We start from the raw sequence: 12,238 nt of genomic DNA, 5'->3' as shown, positions 1-12,238 counted from the left end.
GCAATCTAGTGAAGTGCTTTCTATTTTAATGGATGAAATCGGACTATTAGATGTATGGAGACATTTTCACCAAAACTTAAGACAATATACTCGTCATCAAAAGTCCCCGAGGGCCCTATCCAGGCTTGATTTCATTTTAGTGTCTAGCAACTTTATAGATAACTGTTCAAGTTCAAAGATATTACCTGGAATTCAATCTGACCATTCTGTTGTACAAATTTCTTTTAATGATAACCAGCCAAAAAGGGGAAGAGGCTTTTGGAAAATGAATTGTTATTATCTTCATCATGATTCAGACTTTATAAATTTAATTAAAGATACAATACAAAATTTTAAATTAAATCATCAAAACTCGGAGTGTAACCCCAATATATTATGGGACTCCCTTTAGTGTGTAATTGCAGGTGTTAGTGTCGAATATTCATCCAGAAAGAAAAAAGAAAGAAATAAAGAAAAACAAAAATTGCTGCTTGAAACTGAAAAAATAAGACTACAAATTTCATATGTTATCCCAACATCTTCAGACAATACTTTGTTGATTAAATTAGAAGAAATGGAAGAAAAATTGAATAAAATTTATGATTTTGAAACAAAGGGATTGATTACACGTTCCAGGGTAAAATGGATTGAAGAAGGAGAGAAAAGTACAAAATATTTCTGTAATTTAGAGAATAGGGGTTGGCATAAGAAAAATATTTCAAGGTTAAAAGATCATCATGGTTATTTCATTACTGACCCGGTTGGAATTAAAAGAGAAATTCAAAGTTTTTATAGTAAATTATACTCCATCCAGGATGATGCTCAGGGGAACATAAATTAAAAAGATATAAATGAAAATATTTTTGATAACCTCAATATTCCACAACTACCTGATGATCAAAAACAACTTTTGGATGCTGGACTATCAAAACAAGAAATTTTAAATGTCATTAAATCCATGAAATCAAATAAAACACCTGGTTTTGATGGGATACCTGCAGAATTTTATGTTGTTTTTTGGCCAGATATAAATGAAATGTTAATTAATTCTTTGAATTTCTCATTACAAAATGGCACTTTGTCTCCATCACAAAGAAATGGCATAATCACACTTCTTCCAAAGAAAGACAAAGATCCTCTCCTTATAAAAAATTATCGTCCAATTACATTATTGACAGTTGATTATAAAATTATTGCTAAATGCTTAGCTAATCGTCTCAAACGATGTTTAGATGACCTTATCAGTACTGATCAATCCGGTTTTATGAAAGGTAGGACTATTGGTCACAATATTCGCTTGATTCTTGACATAATTGAATACACTGACATGAAAGATATTCCTGGGTCTATAGTACTGTTAGATATTGAGAAAACATTTGATAGTGTATCTCACAACTTTTTATTTCTTACATTGGAAAGGTTTAATTTCAGCAATTTTTTTATTGAGGCAGTTAAAACTTTATATGCATCTCGCCATGCCTATGTTTTGAACAATGGTTTTCTAACTGAACGTGTCCTTATGGAACGAGGTATTTTTTAAGGTTGTCCGATTTCTCCATATTTGTTTTTACTTGTGATAGAGATAATGGCAATATCAGTCCGACAAAACAATGCTATTAGAGGTATCCCACTTGAAAATGAAGATGTTAAAATATCTCTTTTTGCTGATGATTCGGTATGCTTTTTAAATGGTTCTGATAATTCTTTTTTCGAGCTTTTTGAAACCTTGCAGAAATTTGGTCGTTTTTCTGGTTGCAAAATTAATTTTAGCAAAACTGAAGCAATATGGATAGGTTCTAAGAAGGGTAATCAACATTTCCCTTACATAAACCGTGGTGTTTCTTGGAAGGCTTCACAATTTAAATGTTTAGGGGTAGTTTTATCTCTCAATGTTGCACAAATTTATGAGTTAAATTATAAAGAAAAACTAAAAAGAATTGAGCAAACTTTAAACTGCTGGCGAACTAGAAACCTTTCTCTAATTGGTAGAATCTGTGTTGTCAAAACTCTTATTTTGCCACAGTTAATCTATCTTTTTTCTGTTCTTTCTGTTAAATTACCCAGAGCCTTTTTTAAAGAATTAAATAAATTATTTTTTAAATTTATTTGGAATGGAGGCAATGATAGAGTTCAACGTAAGATAATGTGTAATGATTATACTCAGGCTGGACTTAAAATGATTGACCCTTTTTCTTTTGCATGTGCTCAAAAAATGGTCTGGGTAAAACACCTATTGGATGAGAATTTTGATGCTCCATGGAAAAAGATTGAAGTAGCCTTTTTAGAAAAATGTAATCATGATATTCAAATTTTGTGGAAATCTCATGCTCCTGAGAGCATTTTAAACAATCTTGGTAATATACAATTAGCTGAAGCATTGAGAATGTGGTATTCATTTAGGGAGGAAGCTGCTGTCGAATTTTATGGTAACAAATTTTCAGATTTGAGTGGTTGTCAACTCCTGTGGTATAACAAATTAATTCGTTCAAAATCTAAACATTATCTTAATTATCCAATGTGGTATGAGAGAAATGTATTAATGTTATCTGACTTATTTAATCCTCCTCTTTTAGGTCACAAACTCTTTGAAGAGCTTGTGTTAGATTTTGGAATCCCTCAAACAGACAGAAGGAAATATAACTTTTTATTTAAGTGCATCCCGGAAGAATGGTTGGTGAGTTTTGACCCTGATATTATTGGTGTTCATGAAACAATTGTACATAAATTGTTGAGTTATAAAAAAGTCCCTAGACATTCATACATTTTATTTAGGGGATCACACACACCTGACAAAATATACTCTTATTGGGATGAACGTTTACCAATACCAGTATCTATCGATTGGGAAAAGGTACACTACACAAATTTTTTTTGTACCATTGATACTAAATTAAGATCATTCTATTTTAAGATTTTTCATAAAGCCATAGCATTAAATGATTTTTTGTATAAGATTAAATCTAAGGATTCACCCAATTGTGTTTTCTGTGATAAAAGTGAGGAAACAATTATCCATCTGTTTTGCGAATGTGAAAGGGTAATTCCTATTTGGCAATCCCTTTTAACGAAAATTTCCCAAAATAATGTTCAAATAAATGGTTCTAATTTTGAAAAAATGTTCGGACTCTCAACTGATAAGTTCATTTCATACCTTTTTTTACTTTTGAAGTATTATATTCATACATGTAAATTTAAGAATAATCCTCCAAGTTTTGCTCTTTTTAAAACATTTGTTAAAAAACAACAAGACTTGGAATATTTGATAGCTAAGAAAAAAAATAAGTTGCCCGCTCACTTTAAGAAGTGGCGATTCACCTTATAATTTGGTTGTCAAAAATGTCAGCAGGTTACATGATAACTAACACTGTATATTTTGTATGACAGGTTTAGTGTCCCATTTTTAAAAAATACTGCACTGTATTGGTTATATGGTTGTAGACATCAGATCCCATTTTTCCATGCAACTTGTATCTCAGTCACCTTGATATACTTACTAGTATTCGTTTAAAAACCTCCATAATTATGTCGTCTTGGATAACCAGTTGTGCTTTTTAATCCTATGAATAGTTGTTTGGAAACCACTTCATATAATCATAGCTTGTATATTTTGCTTTGTCTACTTTATTTACCAAATCACCTATCTTTGTTTAGATAACACTGATATTAAGTCATCACATTGCCACATTCCTTTTTTTTGGGGGGGGGTGGGGGAGGATAAGTGGGTAGGTTTTTTTTATTATTATTATGGTTGTGTAACTAAATTGTGTTTATGTGATTTGCAATCACCTATTAATCATTTGTAAATTTTGTGATTTATTTCAATTTGTATAATAAAAACAGAATTATAAAAAAATATATATATATATATTTCTATTTTGTTCAAGCGCCAGATTGAAATAAGCTTCTTTGTAAATTCGAAAACTTCATCCATCAGAACAAATGTTCAATTTATCGGATCGGATTGTACGTGAATCGGATTGTACGTGAATGTTTTTTTCAATCATAATACGCATAAGGGGGACAAATAATACTTGTTTCCATTCCTTACCTGTCATACAGTTTGTGCCTGTGAATCCAGCAGCACAAGTACAATTGTACATGTTAATTCCATCATTACAAGTGCCTCCGTTCTGACATGGCATCGACGCGCATTCATTGATATCTGCATAGGAATAACAGTGGGAAAAAAATTGGAAGAAAGGTATAGAAGTAAATAAAAATATATTTCTATTTTGTTCTAGCGCCAGATTGAAAAAAGGTTCTATTTAAATTCGAAAACTTCATCCATTAGAACAAATGTTCATTTTATATTCCACACGTCATAACTGTTTTAGGGTATACCATAAATATTGTCTGGTGATGAATATAAATGCGCAATTGGGGGATTTATCAAACCTGAACAAACCTATTTCGATTTTATATAGAGAGAGACCCTTTTGCTTTCGCTTAGTTACAACTGACACACGTATCGTAATCATGACGAATTTGACTAGGCTGCAGGATGGGGAGGGGAAAGTGATTACATTCGCGTAGCAATTGGATAAAATTATGTCATTATTACTACAGTTCCAATTATTTCAATTAAAATGTGCAATAAAAAATAATAAACAAACCCTGAAATCCAGTTATCTAATCAAAATGGTCATTCGGTCATTCAACTATTGAATCAGTTACGTAGGCCTTTCTATCTCTCCTGGCTATTTTTTTTTTCTTTCTACTCACATATCTCTTGTCCAGTTATCTGTCTAACTTTCTATGATCCCACCTTCATCTCACTAGATTTAGATTTATTTATTTTCCGTTCAACAAAATCAACAAATATAATCGAAGTAATAGAACATATATAATAGGAAGAGTAGAAGAAATGTTGTTAACTGATACAAATTGAGACCTGTCTGTTAGGTAGCTCCTGAACCACTCCAAAGCCTTCCCCCTAATACCATAAAAAGAAAGTTTATGGAGAAGTATTTCGTGGTTAATGGTATCGAAGGCCTTGGAGAAGTCCAGGAAAATACCAACAGTATGACAACCTTTATCTATGGAAGTAGTGATTTTATTAATAAAATACAGAATTGCATGCGAGGTGCTATGATTTTTCGCGGAACCCAAATTGCGAGTTTGAAAAGATGTTCTGTTTATTAAAGAATGTACTTGTGCGTGTATGTATAAGTTTTTCAAGAATTTTGGATAACGACGTGAGCAAAGAAATAGGACAGTATCTCTCTCTCTCCCGAAAGCCCCCACCCCCCAAAATAACAATAATAATAATGATAAAGATAATAAATAAACATAAATGAACAAATGAAATCTTGATAATTTATCTAGAAAATGGGTTGCATAGATAGAATCATAAGATGGATCACAATGCCTTGCATAATCATATTTTCTCCCGTTGGTATTGCCTTTTCGTCGCATGTTTAAGAAACGGCATGATCATTGTACCAGCTCTTCTTTTAAATCTCTCAGGCCAACATTACTTAGGTCACTGTGTACATATGCAAGAGGTTGCGTTTGCGACGTAACAAAAACTGTTCTATGAATGTGGTGGATGCGAGAAATGATTCAGTGAGCTCAAGAATGTAAACTCAGATTAACACTGAAGAGATTATATTGGTTATCAACTGAACCGCTCCCCCCCCCCCACAAAAAAAAACTCTGCTTTGGGCGTTTATATACCACTATAAAAATGATAACACGATAGAAAGAAAACATATTTAACTGCAAGATAGTACACGATGCAACTAAATATTATGTAAGATAGCACAATGTGCAATACGCTATTACCAATACTAGTAATCATTGTGATATACTTTCAGTTTGCACATATTCCAGATAATGATTCGTTTAGATTTAGTTTTAGAATTTTGATTGTTAAGTGTTCATCTTAATCATTTATACAATGTTAATTTGATAATACTAATGCAGCAAAATAAAAGAAAAAACATAACAAAGACTAAGGTTTTATACATTCTAAAAGAGAATTGAAGCATCTTATTAAAAAACATCCCCTCTCATTCTTCATTCTGTCTAATCAATTTGAAGCGTCTATCCTCACACACTATCAGGAATTTAAAGTCCTTGCCATAACTATTAAAATAACGATATATAAATAACCTGTTTGACAATATCTATTTTCATCATATTTGTTGATCGCGGGAAAGCTTTGATTTAAGCTTATTTGCCCTTGTCTTTGTTTATAATGTACAACTTTAACGATTGTTTTAAAAGTACTTTGTCATCGTGTTATTGTTTAGGAAATCGCTCACTGTTTTAAATTGGGCAAATAACGAGTAGAATTGCCGTTCAAACGTTATTATGAAACTCGATTCAACGTTAGGACACCATCATCTCTAGACATCTTGGTTGATTATACCCAAATAATTTCGCTGCAAATTACATGAATTAATGCCATATTCTAAAGGGGTAGCTCACCCTGCTCTATCACTCATTACTCATTGTTCACGTGAGTCTAAGTGGGTTGACTAACTACAACCACGATACCTGCACAAGACACCAATCGCAAAACGTAATCTTTATACGGTCTGTTGAATATATATGCATGTATTCAACATATATATATAAATGAAACGGACTAACCTCCATTTATTTTATAATTTGTAAAAATAAAAAGTGAAGAAATAATAATCAAATAAATATTGATTCATTACCATTTTGACAATTATCGCCATTATATCCGGGTACACATGTACATGTGTATGAGTTATCGCCATCCATACAAGTGCCTCCATTCTGACAAGGGTCAGAGTTACATTCGTCAACATCTGAAAAAGGGTAACAAAGTTTTAATCATAAGATGGGTCATGTTGATAATGTTTTGCTTAATCGTATTGGCTTTCTATACCTTCGCTGTATGTTAAAGAAACAGCATGATACCAACACTTCTTTTAAATATACAAAATTCATTAGGCCAACATTACCCAGGTTAATGTGTACATGCAAGAGATTCCCTTTGCGACGTAGCAGAGAGTTCGCTATAAACTGTATTTTAGTGCAAGATCGTACGCGATGCAACTAAGTATCATCTTGCAACTTTCCAGATAATAAATCGTTTAAATTTAGCTTTAGTATATTTAATGTTAATTATTTATCTTGACCATTTAATAAAATGTTTATTTGATCATGCTGATGCATCTAAATGATAAAACATAACACTATAATATCTATTGATCACTTACACCCCGGACACATGGTGGGAGGAGCAAACTGAAAAGAGTCAGTCTCCTTCGTACAGACCTGACGTCGCTACAACATGTACCGCGCTAAGGTCATAAACTTTCTATTAAAACGAACATAACTACTAAGCACAAATATTTCTCAGTAATCTAGTATCCATAAGCATAAGACGAGAACATTCAATTTAGCTTTATTGCGCCTAAGATAAATGGTTGAATTGGAGGCACCTTTATCATAATAGTATTAATAGTATTAATAGTATTAAACTTTAGAAATCCCACCCTAATCATGTTAAATCGGTTAAGATTTTATTTTCTTTAATCTTACAAGGGGATTGAGGAAACGTATGAAAAAATCCCCCTTTCAATTTTTCTAATTTCATTTAAAGCATTTTTATTTATGCATACTATTATGCTCAAAAGTTAGTGAAACCCGTCAGAAGTGTTTGTTTTCTGCCATGTTTTAGATATTTAATCCTGAAGTCAGGTGATAAAATAAAACATTCAATACAATTAGTTTCTGTGGGCTCGTCGATCATTGTAGTGTTGTCTATATTCAACATGCTGCATAACGGAGTGGTGGGGTTCATTAACTTTTGAGCACAACTGTAAGTATAATACAGAAAATCAATCCCCTGATATAACCACTTTTGTTGATTATACCCAAAACATTTTGCTGCAAGTTGCTGCCATATTCTAAAGGAGAAACTCACCCTGACGTCAAGTATGTTTTAACTGGACAATGGACCCCACTACAAATGGACTGAGCACAAACTGGGCTTTCAATTGTCTAGAAAACTATGACGTCACCTGAAAGTGCCCTCCTCCCTACCCTCATTACAAATATCAAGGCACCCACGTAGTAGTAAAAAAAGCATAACAAAATTACTTATCGGAGAAATTCTACTTACCAGCACTGTAAGAAATTCGGCAACCACGATAATGGACGTTTTTGTCAGTATCGAGGTAGAGTGTGACTTGAGAGCCGGTATATGTATATGTCCTTTCTGTCAGGTTTGTGTTACTAGCAGTGATGTTTGCATTGAGTAATAAATCGTAGCCGGGAGCAATTGTTGACACTGTTGGACCTCCTGCAATGTAGATCTCGTCCTTGTTGTCCTCCTCTAAATAGCATTCCTCTACAATGAGTGTGATCGAGCTTGCCGATCCGACTTTAATATGATAGTAGCAATTCAACTTCTCGCTGTACTCATTAGGATAATTCGGAGTCGTGACATTTCCTTCGCTTGTGTAAAAATTCAGGCTGCATCCAATACTTTCTATGATTAATAAATAAGACATTTTGGGAAAACACGATATTAGATGATTGATATTGAAAATGTTATAAAAATGGATAACAATAAAAACATTTGAAGATTAACCTGCTACAGAAAAGTGATTCGAAAGGAAAAAATAAAACGACTGTAACTCAATTACCCTCACCATTTGCGTTCAGATTTTCTTTTTTTGGGGGGAAGGGGCTCGGATTTTTTAAATGAAAGGGACATAGCTGAAATATGTTAATATTTACTGGATATTGCGTTAAATTCTTGCGAGTCCCAAGAACTCTTCCAAAGCATTTTGGGTCTGCTTTGACTTTAAAAAAAATACATAACTTTTTGTTTTTTTCTTGTCAATCAATTTGTTCAATCTGTATTTATCTATTACAGATAAATTAAACTAGTTGCGGTAAACACTGACAAGTTTTTAAAACCAAGATAAACTGCCACTGTATCATCGTAGATCTAGGTCTAGCACAGTGAAATGTACTGACCTTAAATCATGAAATCAATGCTGAAAAACGATGACGGACACCAACACAGACAAGCACATGTGAGACACTGTATTCTTATTATTATTGCCTGAAAAAAGATCTGACATCGTGCTCGAATTTATGCTTGTTTTACTATGTTCTCAGTGAATACACAGTTTCTTCCAGATAGGGGCGTCGTTAAGGCTTTTCCAGTGGGGGAAGGGTGTGGAGGCCCTGATTTCCGACAAATATCGCTACCGATTACCGACGTCCAATGACCATGTGTCCTCATTTCCCCCGAGTCCCATTTTAACTCCTCATGCCCAGAGACAATTCGGGCTTTCATCGATGGGGGGGGGGGATATTTCTCATTTCCCCGTCGCGTCCGCCCAAATCTGATTTTTTATTCTTAAAAAGAAGATAATGTATTTCATGTGGCCTGAATATAAATTACCATGCGAGCGCGAGCTGAAAATGTTTATACATGTATTCCGACCTGAAAACTCGATTGTAACCATAAAGTGGGTGGATGTTGGTCTATAAATCAGAGGTTGATGCGACAGCAAATCGCGTGCTGAAGACTGGACATTCTAAGCACTTTCGTTATGAATAAACGTGTATAGATCTATATCCAACATGTCTAAGCAAATCACGCAAGCGCGAGCTGAAACTTTAAATAATTGTTCTGAAAAAACAACATGTTAATGACTGTTTGCATTGACTCATGAATAGAATACATCAAATAGATCGAGCACTAAGCGCAAGCTGAAAAAATGAGATATTCAAACTGAATACTGAACTGTTTAAGGTGTTTTTAATAAAGAGCACGGAAACAAGCGCGAAGCACGAGCTATTTTTTTTAGATTTCGAACAAAAAACAGGACATTCAAAGCAATATAACCATAAAGAGGGTGGACATAGTCATAGAACTAAGTAATTCCTGCGAGCGCAAAGCGCGAGCTGATTTTTTTAATTTTTTATTCTACAACCTGCAATGTGGACATTCTAAAGAGTTTTTGCAATCATAAACATGATAGACTAGACCCATTCTGGAAAAAGAGGCCTATATAAACTTTAAGAAGTATTTTGGGGTAAAAGTTGGGAACCGGACTATTTCACCCAATTCAAATATGCTGAATCTGATAAGATCGGTTTCCAAGCTAATTTGTCAAGTTTTGACCACCTAATTTGCATAAACAAAATGGCTGCCAAATTGACAATTCAGAATATTATTTCGACAATGTTCTTTAATTATATTCGCTTTCACAGACATGAATACTGCAAAATCCTGCATACATACGTGTACCTTTCGGGAAAACTTGTTTTTTTTTTTGCGGCTAATTAGTTTGGATCATTATGCTATAATTTGATAATTTCAGCTCAAATGTTAATATTTTTGGTAAAAATAGCATTTACATCATTATAAATAATTGTACGGCCCTTAGAATATAATATCACAGTGAATTATAATGTATTTTATTGTTTTTGAATTTCTTATGTATTTTGTACCTTTTGTTTTGTACATGTTTTGTTATGGGATCTGTCAAATTATTGATTATCAATGGCAGAAAATAATTAGCTTCAATGATTTGATTATGTACTCACAATTTATTCGCATATATCCATGGGCATAAACAGATGCACCCACTCCCACACCCACATCTGCATATATACGAAGGTAAACTCCTGCACGGAGGGCCTTCCCATTTAAAAGCACACTGGTGGAGATCCAACGAATTTCATGAACCTATCTGTATTCAAGCGAATGTCACCATTAATTGCTTATATTTTTATCATAAAATGGTATCTTGAATTATGATATCAATCAATTCATTCATATTTACAATTTTAGATGATGAATTATTAAATCTAATCATAACAGTACTGTAATTCTCAATTCCTAATAGTCAATCAGTTGCATTATGATATCCTTTGGAGTAGTTATGTTCCCGCCCAATATAATCTGATCACACATACATGTATATATATTTCGTGTGTTTTTCTTCAGCAAAATGAAGTGAAAACCGTCTGCTGAAAATGAGATGTCCTGTATTTTTCTCCATTACGCTCGTCAAATTGTCCCAATATTGAAAAAAAATTCTCAGAACTGATCCCACATATAATCCATCTAATTTCTCATTTTGCCTATCAATTAGACCGTTTTCAGTGTTTTAAAAGCCAGACTGTGATGTTCTAAAGTTCCACAACGAATAAGTCACTGCATATCCTTTTAATAACAATTTTCATCATTAGACTTCATTAACGGATTACATGTGCATCTCCATAATATATCTTTTCCAATGCAGTACTGCACCTGTCCTATCAAGGATTGCCGCTTCATCCAACTTAGAGGCATTCAGCTTCCCCCACCTTTACCTTCGGGGTGTTGAATGATCAATGTCAGTTATCATCGATTTGGTGTTCCATTGGATGGCTTGATTGATATGGCAGCCTCATATTATAAAAGTCATTTCTAATTGTTGAAATCAAACCAATTTAGTACAAGTATTCTGCGGAGGCAGTTCGTATCGAAGTCATCGTGTTTGTGTTCTTGAGATATGTCCGATTCTCATGTCACAGATCCACAGAGAAAACCTAAACTTTTGTCTTGGGAGAGAATCTGCTGTCTAACCAGATCTTGTTTCAGGTGTTAAAATGCTCGGAGTGCAACTTTTCAATACTGCAGTGAATTGTGTAATGTCTTCTAGGCCATTTATCGAACTTCTAATATTCACACATCTTCATATCTTCATAAGATAGACTATTTCAAATTGATAATGAAGATATCTTTCAGAGGATGGTGGGTTCCTGGCATGTTTGGCGTTCCTGTGATTATTAATCCACTTATTTTGATCGGTATTAAACCCAACAGCATCCAATAGCTTACCAGCTCTGTTATATACTATACATCTCTATGAAATAAACAGAGTGACGAAACCGGAAGTGTGCTCTGATTGGTCAGATATTTCATGGAGCCCCAATTAGTTCCCTCTGGCATGTTTTCTGCGCTTGTGATCTTCTGCTAGGTGCATACCTCCGGCAATTTCAATAAATTACACGTTTTCTCACATTTCGTGATTAAATACCTCGACACTTTCAACTCATGGATATATTTTCTAGACGCTAATGTGAGTATTTTAACATTTAAAGGTGTCCTTTTTTAGATATATTTTGTGGTATTTTGCATAAATCGGCTTCCAAAACAATGTCGAAAAAGTGTTTGGTAAAAGAGAAAAATTGCAATTTTTAAAGTTTTGTGTAAGTATGTTTTGCACAAATTACCTCACCGTGTTGAAAAGTGTGTTTTACTATG

The 12,238-nt window shown here is 33.5% G+C and overlaps 1 protein-coding gene across 1 annotated transcript in view; it reads right to left on the bottom strand.

Moving 5' to 3' along the window:
- Positions 1–8,447, bottom strand: part of LOC129270424 (fibropellin-1-like) — a 50,045-nt gene extending 41,598 nt beyond the window's left edge. Inside the window, exons 1-3 of the mRNA XM_064105708.1 lie at positions 8,084–8,447; positions 6,648–6,761; positions 4,028–4,141 (exon numbers count right to left, since the gene is read on the bottom strand). Coding sequence (XP_063961778.1) covers positions 4,028–4,141; positions 6,648–6,714 — 181 coding nt within the window. The 5' untranslated portion in view covers positions 6,715–6,761; positions 8,084–8,447. The remainder of the gene's footprint in view (positions 1–4,027; positions 4,142–6,647; positions 6,762–8,083) is intronic.
- Positions 8,448–12,238: the final 3,791 nt, after the last annotated feature.

This window comes from Lytechinus pictus, chromosome 10, assembly GCF_037042905.1.
Source record: "Lytechinus pictus isolate F3 Inbred chromosome 10, Lp3.0, whole genome shotgun sequence".
Classification (NCBI taxonomy): Eukaryota; Metazoa; Echinodermata; class Echinoidea; order Temnopleuroida; family Toxopneustidae; genus Lytechinus; species Lytechinus pictus.
Note: the sequence above shows the minus strand (reverse complement) of the source record. Positions and strands in the feature narration are given on the sequence as shown.